Source organism: Recurvomyces mirabilis, assembly GCF_035927965.1.
Source record: "Recurvomyces mirabilis strain CCFEE 5264 chromosome Unknown scaffold_9, whole genome shotgun sequence".
NCBI lineage: Eukaryota > Fungi > Ascomycota > Dothideomycetes > Mycosphaerellales > Teratosphaeriaceae > Recurvomyces > Recurvomyces mirabilis.
Genome location: NW_027041943.1, coordinates 188,287 through 203,667, shown reverse-complemented (window position 1 = coordinate 203,667; position 15,381 = coordinate 188,287). Strand labels below are relative to the sequence as shown.

Sequence of the window (15,381 nt, the reverse complement as noted above, 5' to 3'; positions counted from 1 at the left end):
CATGTTTTACACCATCCCATCCACTGCCCCTTCGAAGACCTCTCACCGCTTCTTGGTATTCAGAGTGCCAGCGTTTGCGCGATAGTAAATAGACGAGGCAGTAACTTCAGGCGGACCACGAGCTCGTAATAGTCAAGGACTAATTGAGCGGGCAAAGTGTACAATCGTAGGTATCTAAGGTGTATCATGTACAAGCACATCCTGCTCCATCTAATAATGAGTCTCAGGTGAAGTCGTCCTCCCAAACATTCTATGCCACGGTCTACCACCATCATATCATCGTCCAGTCATGCCTCATGTAGTCACATCAGGAATCGAGAAGCCAGAACGTCGCAACAATTCGCGAGGTCGGATGAAGCAAGCTCAAGACGTGCTAGGTGCCTGGCCGCCATTGAGAAGCTCGATGCTGTACTTGCTCGCGTCGTCGTAGAGATCTATTATGCACCCTGCGGACCACGCTTGCGTGGGACACTATTCGCATTGTCAGCACAACACGAAAATGGGATGAAGGGGGAGGTAGGGGGCTTACCGAATCATGGCACATCGAGCCGTTGCGGTTCGTCAGCTCCGTCAAGCCAGCCCAAGGACTATCGTGAATCATCTGCATACACCCATGTAACCTCTGCGTCACCTGCTGGAACGCCTCGACCTTCTCCTCTCTCGTCGTACATCTCATCAGATCGAACTTCAGCAGCGCGCGGAGGAAGAATCCACGAGGCCAGCACCATTCAGGTCCTTGGTGATAATTCCTCCCCTTGGCCGTCTGGAAATTGTCGCTGTCGTCCGAGTTGATGTAATCGGGGTGGTACTCCTGGTCCGAAGGATCAAGGGTGGCCATTCCTATGGGACCCATAAGAGCCTTGTCCGCGATTTCCAGCGCACCGAGAGCATGAGCTGGGTCGAAGAGGTCCGGAGCGACTGTCATGGCGATCGGGAAGTTGGGACGGAGTTGGTAGTCCCTGTATTCCTTCTTGCCACGGTGGACATCCTTGTAGATACCCATGCGGTTGACGATCTTCGGGTTGACGTCGTATTTGGACCATTCGTCGGGGTTGGTGGGGATGTAATAGGCGTGTTCGAAGCTGTCCTTCAGCTTCTGAGCCCATTGCGCGTAGGTAATGAGTTTGCCTTCGTGGGTCGTGACGCCGTCGTACTTGAAGTGGCTGGCGGCTTTGAGCTCGGCGACCCATTTTAGGGTGCTGTACAGCAGACCGGTTATCTCCACTGGTGCACCATCACGGGACGTGCCGGGCTCGCCTTTGCTGCCCGCCTTCTGGGACTCGCCCATCTTGTCCATCCATGTGCCGCAATTGTGCTCGTTGCCGCCGTAGATGATGCCGGAGTTCCAGTCAACTTCGATGTCAATGTTGAAGCCGTCATCCTTCATCTGACTGTCGATGCCAGGGCCAGCGTTGTACTCGCGGAAGTGCATGCCAGAAGCATGGCGCTGGAGACATTCCTGGATGACGTCCTCGATGCTACTGGTCTGTGAATAGGCTTTGGCGTCATCCCAGGCGAACCACTCATCATTGTATGGCAAGAAGCGGCGTTGCACACGCTCTTGGAGGATCGAGTGGCCATCAGTCGCGAGCACGTAGTAGTCCTGGATGTTCTGAAGGAAGAACCAGACCGAGTCACGACTATTGTATCGCGGAAGCTTGCACGATCCGAGCAAGTTGGGAATCATACCATGCTTCACCACGCTGGCAAAGCATCGAATGTGCTCCTTGGCATCGGCGAAACGACCTGTCCCGAGCAAGAGACCACGCATGGCAATCATGATATCGCGACCCCAGCATCGAGCCCAGTCTTGAGCGAAATGAGGCAGACCAGCCGCAAGCGAGGGCACGAGCGTCTTTGGCCAAAGCGACGCGTTCGTCATATAGCCCTGCATCTGACACGATACTATCGCAAGCTTCTTGAGGAAGTGCTGACCGCCCTGGACGTTATGGTTCATCTGCTCGATCCCGCGGTTAAAGCCAGCACGGTGTGCAGTGCCAATGACCATGGCAAAGTATCGGGGAAGGAGAAAGCTAGGCACCTTCCGGATAGCATCGAAGCGCGATCGGAGCCACTGAGCTGGTCCAGTGAGGTTCTTGTAGATGTCTTGCTGAGCAAATTTGTCGAGGCGGTTGACGATATAGTCCATGGCCCATGGTCCGTCACGAAGGTGGTTGCAAAGAGGGTGGCCAAGGTCATTGTGGGCTACTATGTCGCGAAGGACAGACCACCAACCCTGAAGACCGCAGTAGACGAGAGCGCCGTGGCCTGGGATGGTATATGCTCCATCGCCACTCATTGCGTGCTCCTCGGCATCGGCGCGGTACAGAATGGCGTTCAAGTCGGTGAGATTGACGTTCTGGAATGCTTCGCGAGCTCCAGAAGTAACATACTTGTCTAAACCCTCGCTATGCTCTGCGCCTGGAATCCAGGTCTCGAAGACGGCGATCGAGCCAGGTGGGAATTGCGACGGGACAGTGATGATAGTATCCTCACCGCGGCTTTCGCACTGAACACCCTTGATATCCTTGGTCTTGCTGGGCACACCGCGCAAAACCTTGTCCTTGATAGCAGCCTGCTTAGCTTCGTAGCTCTGATCGCACTCCAAACTGTAAGCGCCTAGAAGCTTCGCCTTGGTCCCAGTAAGACGTTGAGGTCCGAAGCCTGCATTGCTGTTGCCGTAGCCTGGAAACGCTGTGTGCGCGATGAGATAGTAGCCTTTGCGAGACTTGGGGTGCATGCGGTGCACAGTGATATACTCGCCGTCATGGTGCACGAAGCACTCGTCGTAACCGTCCATGCCCATGATGCTGTGGAGCTGATTCATCAGGCGCTTGACTCCGCCGGTGCCTTCGGTTGGTCCGATGCGTAGACTCTCGCCAGGCTTGAGGTTGCTGTAGGGAGAAGAGTACAGACGAGTCTCGTGCACCAATTCCACCAGTTGCGGGTACAGCTCGTCCATGCCAAAGACCGATCCAGACGCAGAGGCGCACATGGCCACAAGAGCGGAGTTGGTCAACGTATCGCGACCATCGCGGCGCTGCACAGGTGTCTCATTGTCGTGGGTGCAGTCCATGAGCAGCGCATGGATCTTGGACGGCACGATCCTGTGGGCGATCTCCTTGCCTTGTGGCACACCATTGGAAGCGCCATTCGCCTGAGGCTTCGCATCCGCGCTAGAGATGTCGTCGACCTCGAAAGATCCAATAGGTCGTCCGCAGTTGATGTGCACCAAGCGAGAAACTTCTGCGGTGGACCAGCATTGCATTGCCTCACGAATGAGGAAACTGATGCCAAGCCGCTGGCAGTAGACGAAGTCCATCTTCTCGTCTCCGGAGAACAACTCAGCGGCAACGACAAGGTTTGGCTGAACTTCTCGAGCAGCGTCGAGCATAGCTTCTGCAACGTGAAGGGGAGTGGAGTGGCAGTTGTCGATACGGAATCCCACAAAGTGCTTGGCCATCAGCTGGACATAGTCGGTCATGAACTTCCACAAGAAAGGACTGTCTTCCGGACCGGTACCAAAGCGAAGCTTGACACAGTCGCCCCAGACGATCAGCTCGCGGCGAAGGTAAACCTTGGACTTTGGACCAGCATTATCACGCATGACATCTGCTGCCCACACCCAGCCATTGTTGGCCAGCGCAAGCGAATCAGGGTCGTGCTTCGATGTGATGTCGTTGACAGGTAGCCGGGTGAAGTAAGACTCGATGAGTGGGTTCTCGATGGTAATGTCGCCAACTTGTGGGCCATGCTCATCAAGACGCATATACTTCGTGCGGTTGAAGACCTGCTCAACGATGGCAGCAACATCGGCGTCGTACTCGCGATACCAGTCAAGATTGACTTCGTTCATAAAAGCACGCATCGAGCCGAAAGCAGTGCGAGTGTCGGCCTCGCTGTTGATTTTTGTGTTGTACTTGCCGAAGAGTGCTTGCAGCAGCGTAGCAGCACGTTCAGGAACAGTATTGCGACGGAAGCGCTCGCCCATGCGATCCTTGCCTGGACATGCGTATTCTCGAAGCCAGTCCGCCTTCTGCTTCAGCGACCAGCTTGTAGCGTCCTGCGGGATCGACACGTTCAGATCAGCCCTCCCTTCCTGCCATGCAGCAACCGCTGTTTGAGCACACTTGTCGACGTCGCAGACATAGAACTCCCAAAGCTTGATGGTGCCGAGAACATGCACTTTCAAGGCTTCCATGATGCGGAGGAGATCACCCTCGTTGCTGAGATGAGTTGGCAAGCCGAGATTCTTGAGGTTGGCGGAGAACTTGAGCATAGCACTGTCGAGCTCATACGCAGATCTGAGATGGGGCGAAGTCGTAATATTGTACCCAGCATCTGGGTGAGCCTCCAGCCATTTGCTGTTGTTCGCGGTATGATTCAGGACCACGTCGGTCATAGCCAAGAGTCCGTAGTCGTGATTCATCCTGCTGATCAAGCTCTCGATGTCCTTCTCACCATTCGGGAACACGTCCTTGTCGAAAGTGTGTTGGTCGTAGATCGAGTAGGGCGAGTTGCTGTCACCACGCATCATGAGAGGTGTGAAATGTACCATGTTGTACCCACGTTCGCTGATGCCGTGAAGATGACGGTCCCAGTCTTCTGAGTACTTGCCCATGAACTTGGAGAGTGTTGAGATCATGGAGATGGCATCGAGTGGTACACGCTGCTTCTGAATGTGCAGGCTGGGCGAGACATCGATATAGTGTGTCTGAGTCTGGGTTGGTTTCGGTGCCTCTACCTTTGCTGTACTAAAGGGCGGTAGTGGCGTGTATGAGCAGTAAAAGGAGAAAGCTCCAGCGAAGTGGACGGGAATATCAATCTTGATCACATCGTTGAAGCTCGGTCGAAGCCTGCGTACAAAGTCAGTCGACAGCGACCACGTGAATGGAAAAGTAATACTCACTTGTACTCCTTAAAGTTCTTCCGGTCGAAGTGCTCGCCCTCGCCGGGTATGTTGACCCACAAGCTGCCTTGTCGACATATCGAGCTCGTGCCATCGATCTCGAACCGTATGCTGTAAGCAGGTGTGGTGGGAGGCTTGAGGTAGATGTATGGAGGCTCGCCGGGCAGATCGGGAGAGCCATCGTCTTTCAGAGGTAGGAGATAGACCTCGTTGTTATGGACCTGCTGAGGAGCCATGGTGTCCTGCCTCTGGGGTGACTGAGAGCTGTTGAGGCGGCTGAGGTAGGCGTCGTAACGTTCGGCTTGGGCTTTGAGTGAGGTGGCTCGATCTGAGGGCGTGGTAATGGAGGATGGACGGTGCTTTCAGAGACGTGGTACTGTAGGCCGTAGAGTCGTGATTGTGTAGAGTTATGCAGATATACGCTGGCAACGAATATTTCCAATACCTCTGCTTCGCGAAGCTATCGATATTGATGTGGAGGAACTGCTGTACACTGTACGCGGTGGAGGATGTGACGATATATTCGAGCAGCAGGAGGAGGAGGATGATGTATTGTTTTTACCTGCTGCTCTGCGACTGCCCTCAAGCTCAACAATGGAATGGCAATGGCAATGGCAAGAGGTGTGCAGAGTAAAAAGCACGAATTCACATGAAAGCCCACAATTTTAATTGAGCCTCATCTGTACCTGCCTCTCCGCCGGCCTTGTTGGGAAAGTCGCGTGGCAGATCATGTGGGGCAGGAACGAGATGGATCTGCAATTATTAAGCCGCTGCACGTGTGATGTGGGTCCCCGAGCTACTGTATTGTATAGCACAAAGCGGCGTGGCGACTACAGTATCTACGGTCGAAGGCACTCAGTTGGAGACAAGGCTTACACCAGATCATACCCACACATCATGCAGCACAGAACAACGATGATAGTATGAGAGAACGAATGTATTGACACTGAGTACTACGTATGAGTCTCATCCATGGTATCATAACCAACACCAATTGTGAACGCCACCGCTTTACCCTAACCCTAACCCTAAGCCATGCCAAGAAAACTCATCAATGTTGAGGGCCAAAGCCGGGACTCATAGGCGCCTCGTACGCCCCGGGAATCGGCACGTTATCATAGACCTGCTCGCCAGGTGCCGCAGAAAAGTGCTCCTGCTGTAGCTGTCGAGGAATCTCACTCATGAGCGGTGATCGTTGATCGGTCTCCACCGGTGGCGTAATCGTTGGATCTCGCCCGCCGGTTGCTACAGCTGCGAAACCAGTCTGTTCCATCCGTGGTGTCGCACCTTGTATCCTGATGGGCGGTGCTTGTAGCTTGAAAGGTTTCGTCGGGGAGCTCTGGTTGGCCGTGGGCTCGACATACTGGACGCCGTCTTCGAGGTCCGGACCCGCGCCGTAGTAGTCTACTGGTTCTTTGTAGCCGCCATCCCGGGGGCTGAGATACCCGGGTGCGAAGCCGGGCGTGTTCGGGGCGGATTGGCTGCGCAGTTGGGCGAGGTAGAGATCGCTTCGTGCGCGGTCGCGAGTAGCCATGGATTTGCGTAGTTGACGTTTCGAGTAGAAGCGGTAGAAGACGACACCGTAGACTGCGATCGTGATCGTCTCCACGACGATTTCGATGATACAGCAGACCAGGCTCCAGTTCTGCAATCGACAAATGAGATCGTAGCCCACGTCGTTCTGGAAGAGCTGGTGTCGCTGATTATTCACGCATGACCAGCCCCACATATCTTTATTGTTGCCGTTGTTCTTCGATCCTTGCAAGACACCGGCTCCAATGCCCCACATGACTATGCTGAAGACGAAGAAGGCGACTGCGAAAGCTGTGTAGTAGATTGCCGCCTTTTCTGCTCGCTTGTGGCCACCTTTTGAGTAGGCGTAGAAGATGATCAGAGAGAAAGCTAGCGAGACGCAGGCAATGACGAGAAGGACTATCTGCGGCCATGTCTTTTGATTCTGGGCCCAGGGAGGCAGACTGTTTCGTGGTGGTATGTGCTTGGTGGCGTTGAAGATTGTGAAGGTGGTCGAAAGCATCGCCAGGACGATCAGAGAGCATGAGAAATTTACACCTCTTAGCATCATCTTGGCCATCCGCACTCGTGTTTTCACTTTCTGCATAAATCATTAGCATTTGATACTACTCTCCATGTATGGTCTTCTTCTTACCAGATCCTGTGCTTGTCGTTTGTCGTTATGTGTCTCATGCTTGTCTAGTATCTCCTCTTCTCGGAACGTTGCACTCCTCAGTGCTCCAAAGTCTTTCGGTGCATGGCCGGGTGTCTTCAATGCACTCTTGAGCGGGCTCCTGGGTGTCTTTGGCATCGAGGGGTACGGGTTCTCGTCTGTGTCGGGCATCTCGACGGACTCATGTCGGTTCACATAGCCGAAGCCAACGTCCGATACCTGAGGCTGCGCCATAAAATACTTCGAGGTCGACTCGCTGAAAGGCGTCTTCTTCGGTTCGATGGGAGAGTTGACGGCGGTAGCCTCAGCGAAGCGAGCAGTCCTTGGCGACTTCAACGAAGGCGGCTTGAGAGAGTTGGCAGAGGAGTCGTCGGACTCCGCCCGTGGCCGCGTGGCTATCGCGATCGTTGGTGTTCTTTTCTCGAGGTCTGACATATCGTCAGATGAATGGTAGTCGGACCCGCGGTCTCTTGGCTGCGTATGCGGCTGATTAGGTGAGACCGGCAAGCGGTTCCTCTGGTCCTGCAGGAAGCGGAGAAGAGGCCTGCTCTTGGGTCGCTGATGCAGTTGCGATAGTGCAGCGGATTATGGATAGTGATACACAAGAAATGAGAAGTGCAGAAACCCGCTGCGTGCGCAAGAATGAGAGTGAAGTAGTTGCTGGGCTTCGAGAGGACAGGAAGTGGTCTTCTTGGAGCTGGGCGCTTCGCACAGACAGCTATATGTTGACTAGGTGGACGTCCAGCGCGCGTACGTAGGTTCGGCAGAGGGCTGTAAAGATGGATACAGAGATGGTGGGTGCATAAAGGGTAAGAGACGCTCACGGCGTGTACGCACCACTATGAGCCAGAGAGTGGCAGCTGAGCGGTGGGTGTACCGCAGCTGTGATAGGTGGTCGTGAAGCAGCTCTCTGAATAGCCGCCCGGCCTGGATGCGGGTGTAAAGCTTCTGCAAAGCCGGTAAGAATAAGGCCAGCACCTGCAGCTTAACGTTTGCCGTACCGCTCCGTCAGATGGTCGAGAGGATTGTGGGGTGCTCGAAGGAGTAGAATGGCGTATGTGGGTTGTCAGCGTCCGTCTGATATGCTGTTAATCAAAGGATCTCAAGGCGGGAATGTAGAGAATGAGCATGTCTCGTTCGCAAGCCCAGGAAGGACTCGAACTTGCCTGACCCTCGAGGCCACAGCCACGCAAATGGCAAGCAGCATAGTGCCGCCCAGGCTACTGTCACAGAACATGCGTGGATGCAGGTTAATTGGGTGAGATGGAGGAGATGGCGTGCATTGGCGCTTACTGAGGATATAGCCGAGCCAATCATACTGCTTCACAAACAAGGCTATTCTTGGCACTATCCTTCCTCGATTGCCGTCTCGCACGACTCACGTGCCTTATGTATATTGCATGGAATGCTGACCATGAACGCCAAATATAGGTCGTTGCGCGACCTACGCATGCTGATCCATGGCCCTCTACGGTGATACCAACACTCTGACGAAGCGTTGTCGTCAGCGATGCCCCTCGTGGTGCTCGGCAGATCATATGTCAGCAGATCGTTCCACCGACCAGGATGGCCATGCCTATGCATGATCCTTTGCATCCTCCATGTCTCTCAGATACTGATGACAATGGTACAGCGACGTCGGCAATGGCTCAAACAGCGTACATGCTCATCGCCTGGCTCCCGAGAGACTATCCCGCTTACCCTGGTAATCCGAGAAGATATCATTATAGAAGCCGTAGAACTGCGTGTTACGCACATCGCGCTCACGTACACGCGAAGTAGTCGGAGAACCAGGAATGAGAGACCTCGGATGAGCTTGCCAACTTGAGCGTGGCGAAGCCTCTTGTAGTTCAGCTATTGCGCGTTGCGAGGTATGGCGATCAGCTTTCATCAGAGTCGGCGTGCTTTGGAGTCCTGGCGTAGGCGGCAGCGGGAGCAAGTCATCTGGATGGCTGCCGAAGGGGACTCGGCCATCTGCGGGTGATTCTGATGCATCGTCGAATGGTTGGCCGTTGAGTAGACAGGTGACTTCTGGACTGTCTGGCTGCTGGCCAGGTCTTAAACCGGCGAAGGTGGTATCTACGACGACGGACTTGAATGGCAGCAAAGTGAATTCTACACTATCACGATCGTCATCGGCGGCAAAGCTTGGCACTCCTATCAGTTTTTTGGTAAAGTACAAGCTTGCAGAACACTTACGGGTTTCCAGGGTCTGACAAAAAAATCAGCGCTTGATCTTGCAACATGTCTACCGAACTTACATACCTGCATATACCGTCCGGCGGACTCGGCGCATCTTCCTCTGCGCAGCAACACGCATCCAAGGCGGACTATCCGGATCAGCTTGCTGAAGCACGTTCTGTGCACCCACAAATCGGTCGATGGATGGCTCTGCTATACGGTTAGCAGCAGCTCTTGCACGTGGGGACAGATGAAACATAACCGAAAAAGGGGAAGCAGTGTATACTCACAACGCGTATCCAGTACGATTACATCCGAAGGTTATTATATACTTACCAGCCATACCCGGATTCACTAGACGCCTACGATGCGAGAGAGATAGGGGCGGTAAAACAAAAGAGAAAACAAGGATTAGTCCTCACTAACCTTTCATCGCCGACTTAGCCGCCTGATGCGTATCAATCTTCTTCTGCGTCCGACAACGCGTACACAATCCATCGCGCAGAACACCCTTAGGCGGCTCGCCGCAGTACGAGCACTTCTCCATACCTGCTGGAACAGCAATGTCAGCAAACGACATCTCGGACTCCAGCGTATTCGATCGCTCGCGATGCTGCAGGTATAGCTTATCGAATGTCTTGCCTAGTCGGACAGCCACTTTGTCGCTGGTGGTGAGCTCAGGCTTGCTGGTCTTGACTTCCTCCTTGTAGATCCCGGCACTCACCCTGGCAGATGAGCGTTGACTGGGCGAGAGGGCCAGTTCGGCTGTGGGCATACGACGGGGAAGATTGGGAACATTCTCACCTTTCAGAAGAGCCTCAGCCTTGCGTCGCTCGTAGTCTGTCGCATAGGCCTCGTTGATCTTCCTGTTAGCCTCGGTCGTGGCGACCATATTCTCATAATCGGCATCAACCATGGCTGATCCGGTATCTGCGACAACATCTCTAAGATGTCTATTCTTCTCCAACAATGCCCGCTTCTGCTCGAATGGTCTGGATCGCGGATCCTCCTGTCGCTCAAGCTCCCAATCATCAGAGCTCTCGCTGAGGGGCTTGGCGTATCTGGCGCAGAACTCATCGCGCTGGGACGAGTCCATGCGGACAATGTCGGCCTTTTCTTTCATGGACTGCGAGGCTCGGCGGGCTCGGGTGGCTATGCCGCTGAAGACTTTGTCTGTGAGACTACCGGCTCGCGAACGTGGTCGTTGGGGTAGACTGGAGTCAATGGAATCTGTGTCAGCATGGTCTTTTCTGGCGCCGAAGGACCAGCGGGAGGTTGAGGAGGATGGGCGAGCTGGGGCAGGGGGTGTGGGTGAGGAGGTTACAGCAGGGATAAAGGCTTGCTCGATTGGTGACTGAAGAAGAGGGCGGTTATCGTACGCTTTCTCATGGTACTTGCCGTCTCGGTCGCGGTGTGTGAGCGGGATCGTTTGTTTTGTCCGCTCACCACTGCTCAGAGGGGACTGAACAGTGGCGCCCTGCTGATCGTACGTGGCATTAGAGAGGTCTAGTTTGGGACGAAGAGTAGAACCCACTGCTTTTCTTGTTGGAGCCTGAGAACTAGCTGTGCGGTTACTGGTAGGCAGGGCAGGATACGCGGCGGACTGATTTCTGTTGTGGCTCGCTGGAGGATGTGCAGTCAGTCCGCCCTGAGTGTACTTCCGGTCCTTTGGAGGCACTGAAGGCGGAGTGTTAGCTCGAGTCTTGGAAGCTCTTCTGGCCTTCTGGATGTAATACGTCTCCTGCTCATCGCACTGTTTCGGGTCAAATGGGCTTTGCTCGAAGTTGGACATGGTGGGTGTACTCACTTTCTTGCTCTCCTTGGGTTGAGGTGTGTCGGTTCTGGTGGTTTAGCTGATTGCTTGGGTTTCTGTTGATGGGTGTAGGCCTGCTAGCACCGGAAGTGGAACAATGAACAAAAAGGTTTGGTCAGCCTCGCGTGTCTACACTTTGGGGGCACATTAATAACGTCCGTCATGCTGAGCACAAAGACTTTTGTTTTGTGGTGTTCGACAAAGGACATCAATGGCCTTGTGCCGCGTCGCAGGACTGGATGGCGACAACGTGAGTGTCAACTGACCGTGAGACAAAGGAGCGAGGCATCAGCAGCACAAAGCAACTGGATGTTTGACAATGACATACGCATGCTATGTAGACGACGATGAAAGAAGCCGCCATACGATGTGCCTGTCACCTTGCTTCCAAGGCCGGATCTTTTCGTGAATAAAGAGGATTACAAGCGGAATAGATTGTCATGTGACCAAGCCCAACGCCTAAGATGATGTAAGTGAATGGTCAAACGTAGCGCGAGTACGGATGAAACTCACCTTCGCCATAGAATATGCATATTAGAGATTACCACGCTAGAGCATGAATGCCAAGGCAGAGACGATGACAGCCATGGATGTCATCGCCACCAGACCAAAACTGCTGAGGCTGGAGGCAGCACCCGGTGATGCCGCTACACCCTTAGGCGAGCCACCGGTCTGGCAAGCTGGACCCGGGCAAGATTGAATGGCGGTAGTGGCCAATGGTGCTGCTGGGGCACTGTCGTTACTGCCGGCGCCTGGTGCAGCTGGAGCAGGATATGCGCCTGGAGCGTTAGCGGGACGGCCTGCACCACCTGGAGTCCCTGAGCCTGGCACTGCGTTGCCGGCTGGTGCGGAGCCCGAGCCGGCAGGAGAAGATCCAGCGGGAGACGAGCCTGAGCCGGCAGGTGTGCTGCCGCTCGAGCCCGAACCAGCTGGCGATGAGCCGGCGGGGGAAGAACCAGATTCAGCAGGCGAGCTGCCGCCTGATGGAGCAGCGGCGGGTGAGCCAGACCCAGCAGGCGATGAGCCGCCACTGCCGCTGCCGCCAGCAGGCGTGGTCTCAGCAGGCGTGTTACCAGCGGGCGAGCCCGATCCCGCATTACTCGAGGGTGTGGCAATAGGAGTACCATGCTCAGCCTTGCAGCCACATGGCTCAGTGATAGTGACGGCAGTAGTGGACTCGCCACAGACGGTGCAAGCCTTGGTCGTGACGGTAAAGTCTTGCGGTACATGGCTTGGGCCAGGAGTCCAGGTAGGCGTTGCCTCGCTGCAGCTCTCCGTGATCGTGTAGGTAGCTGGGACCAGACCAGTCGGGCACAGAGACTGGAAGACGGTGGTGTAGACGGTGGTGTGGCCGGGCGATGGAGCGGCGGATGAGGACATCATCTCGCACTCTGGGCAGTAAGTGACTGTTACACCAGCTGTGATGGTGATGAGAGTAGCAGGAGACATGCTGGGGCAGTCGTCGTATGTCACCGTCGTGTAGAAGGTTGAGGGCGTCGCTGTAGGGCTACTCGAGGGCACCAAGCTGGTAGTGCTATTGCTGGGAGCAGCACCGCCATATCCGCCCTGTGCATAAGCACTTGTCGCCGCCAACGCCAACACAGCACCTTGTCTTCTGACCTTCATCCTGTCTATGAAAGATGTCGGAATGACGCGTCTGGACGATAGTAACGCAATTCGAAAGCTCCCTAGAGCTCGTGTCGAAAAGTCTGAGGCGTATGGTATTTGGTCGATTAGTGCTTACTCAAGACCGAACGAGTGGAGGTCAGAAAGCAAGAAATTAAGGTGGACAGGTTACTATAGAAGAAAAAGAGAGAGAGTACGAGACCAGCCATACCTTATACAGATCACCTGTTCGTAGCCGTGGTGTTGTTGATACCAGCGGCATTCCAGAAGCAGATTGTGCGGCTTGGCCCGTTCATCCATTCCGTCACTGGGCAACAAACATCTGGATGCGGACCATGGAAATGCTGACCGAGATTGAGATGCTAGATCTTGCCGTTCGCCTCATCGTCGCCACTGTACGGAGTATTGAACAAGGCCTTGTAGTTCGCCTCCTTGGCTGGCTTGAGCGGACGAAGACGGTGTGCTTGCCTGAGCAAACCTAAACAGGAATCGAAGATCTACAAGGACTTGTAAGGAAGGTATCTCAAGGTGTTGTCTCCGAAATAGCACTACGGCATCGTCTGCACTCCAACATTCGTCTTGCATATAGCTTGGACTGCTCCCTTACATTCTGGCCGAGGTAGCGAATTTGGGCACCCGATCCAGAAACTTCTTCGTGACAGATCAGTCAGCTTTGATATCTGACGCAGGCTTCATCAACCGTGTCCTAGAGTTCGAGCGACGGGCTATGCCTGCAGTAATCACATGTACTCGCAGAGTCAGTAGGCTACCAGGCCTGATCCCTGTTCATCGATCAATTCGACTTCAACGGCCACAGAACCGACTTCACTTGCGCCAATAGCACGCGGCCCATCCATCCGGCCGGTGTGTTAATGAAATTGCATTGCATGCCAGTGGAAATGTGAAAAGGGAAGATGTTGTTTGCGGAGCTGAAATCCAGACGACCGACGCTCGGACCATGCAGCTCGCGGACGCAACGTCGGAAGTGTCCATATTCTTCTCATCTACATCAACACCATCTGGGCCTATATTGTGTCAAATGTTTGGCATTTGAGAACGCTAAGCTGAAGAAGCTATGGGGAAGTATCATCGCTAAATCACACTTTTTCATCATCGTCATCAGCAGGAATCACGTCTATGCCATCCGGCTTCGCGCCATGGATATCACCATATCATTCATCTCCGCGCATTGTTTGTTGGGCATACTTGATCACGCTTACATGTTCACTGCAATGCGGAACTGGGTGCCAGCGAACACAGCCTTATCACCAAGCTCCTCCTCGATACGCAGGATCTGGTTCAGCTTGGCCAAACGCTCAGATCGCGCCGGCGCACCACACTTGATTTGGCCGGCGCGGAGACCGACAACGATATCCGAGATGGTGACATCCTCCGTCTCGCCCGAGCGGTGGGAAACCATGACACCCCAGCCCGCGCCGAAAGCATCCTTGGCAGCCTGAATAGCCTCGCTGATGGTACCGATCTGGTTGACCTTGAGAAGCAGCGCGTTGCAAGCCTTGGTATCGATAGCCTTCTTAATGAATTGCGGGTTCGTGACCGTCAAATCATCTCCGACGATCTGGAAGTCCGAGTTCTTGTAGAAATAGCTCCACGCCTCCCAGTCGTCCTCGGCAAAGGGATCCTCGATGGAGACGATCGGGTACTTGCTCGCGAGGTCCTTGTACTGCTGAGCCAGCTGCTCGTATGTCACCCACTTGCTCTTGTCGCTGTCGGGGTTCTTGAAGTCGAGGTCGTACTTCTTCTCCTCGGTCTTGTAGAATTCGGAGGAGGCGACGTCCATGGCGATGTTCATCTTGCCCGTGTAGCCGGCTTGCTCGATGGCCTCGGTGATGAGCTCGAGGGCTTCGTCCGCGGTCTGGATATCGGGTGCGACACCGCCCTCATCACCGACGTTGCCGGCAGATTGGCCGTACTTCTTCTTGGCCAGAGACTTGAGCTTCTGGTAAGTCTCGGCACCCCAGCGCAGACCCTCGGAGAAGGTTGGTGCGTCGCTGCAGACATACTGTTAGCTGACATTGCTGCAGGATAGACTGTGTAAGACTCACGAAGGCACGATCATGAACTCCTGGAAAGCAAGACGTCCACCAGCGTGGGAGCCACCATTGAGCACGTTCATGAAGGGAACAGGCAGAACGTATGGCTTTTTCGTGCCAGCAAGGTCGGAGATGTGAGCGTAGAGAGGAACCTTCTTCTCAGCAGCAGCGGCCTTGGCCACAGCCATGGAGACACCAAGAATGGCATTGGCGCCGAGCTTGGTCTTGTTCTGAGTGCCATCGAGCTTGTTCATGAAGTCGTCAACCGCCTTCTGGTCCTTGACGTCAAGCTTCTCCTTGATGAGAGCTGGTGCAATCACATCGTTGACATTGGCGACAGCCTTGGTGACACCTGAGCTATGTCAATAGACTGCTCTGGTTGCCTCACTGACGCGGTGTACTTGGACTCACCCTTGCCAGCCCACTTGCTCTTGTCGCCATCGCGAAGCTCGCACGCCTCGTGGGAGCCGGTCGACGCGCCGGAGGGCACAATGGCACGGTGAAGGCCGGTCTCGGTGACGATGTCGACCTCGACGGTGGGGTTGCCACGAGAGTCGTAGACGTAGCGGGCGTGGATCTTCGAGATACCCATGATTGCTGTGGTGATTGCTGT

General features: G+C 54.5%; 5 protein-coding genes across 5 annotated transcripts; all 5 read right to left on the bottom strand.

Moving 5' to 3' along the window:
* Window positions 1-363: 363 nt before the first annotated feature.
* Window positions 364-5,145, bottom strand: GDB1 (bifunctional 4-alpha-glucanotransferase/amylo-alpha-1,6-glucosidase; the record flags this gene model as incomplete). The annotated part of the gene is made up of 3 exons (XM_064836794.1): window positions 364-471; window positions 530-4,856; window positions 4,910-5,145. 3 exons carry the CDS (start codon window positions 5,143-5,145, stop codon window positions 364-366), a joined length of 4,671 nt encoding a protein of 1,556 aa, XP_064695427.1.
* An 815-nt stretch (window positions 5,146-5,960) lies between these two features.
* Window positions 5,961-7,529, bottom strand: LTS14_004091 (uncharacterized protein; the record flags this gene model as incomplete). The annotated part of the gene is made up of 2 exons (XM_064836793.1): window positions 5,961-7,022; window positions 7,077-7,529. 2 exons carry the CDS (start codon window positions 7,527-7,529, stop codon window positions 5,961-5,963), a joined length of 1,515 nt encoding a protein of 504 aa, XP_064695426.1.
* A 1,231-nt stretch (window positions 7,530-8,760) lies between these two features.
* Window positions 8,761-11,067, bottom strand: LTS14_004090 (uncharacterized protein; the record flags this gene model as incomplete). The annotated part of the gene is made up of 3 exons (XM_064836792.1): window positions 8,761-9,251; window positions 9,360-9,485; window positions 9,702-11,067. 3 exons carry the CDS (start codon window positions 11,065-11,067, stop codon window positions 8,761-8,763), a joined length of 1,983 nt encoding a protein of 660 aa, XP_064695425.1.
* Window positions 11,068-11,637: 570 nt separating this feature from the next.
* Window positions 11,638-12,714, bottom strand: LTS14_004089 (uncharacterized protein; the record flags this gene model as incomplete). Its single annotated transcript, XM_064836791.1, has 1 exon — window positions 11,638-12,714. The coding sequence occupies one exon, from the start codon at window positions 12,712-12,714 to the stop codon at window positions 11,638-11,640; it is 1,077 nt and encodes a 358-aa protein (XP_064695424.1).
* Window positions 12,715-13,930: 1,216 nt separating this feature from the next.
* Window positions 13,931-15,360, bottom strand: ENO1 (phosphopyruvate hydratase; the record flags this gene model as incomplete). Its single annotated transcript, XM_064836790.1, has 3 exons — window positions 13,931-14,726; window positions 14,781-15,120; window positions 15,180-15,360. The coding sequence occupies 3 exons, from the start codon at window positions 15,358-15,360 to the stop codon at window positions 13,931-13,933; spliced, it is 1,317 nt and encodes a 438-aa protein (XP_064695423.1).
* Between the last annotated feature and the right edge of the window lie 21 nt (window positions 15,361-15,381).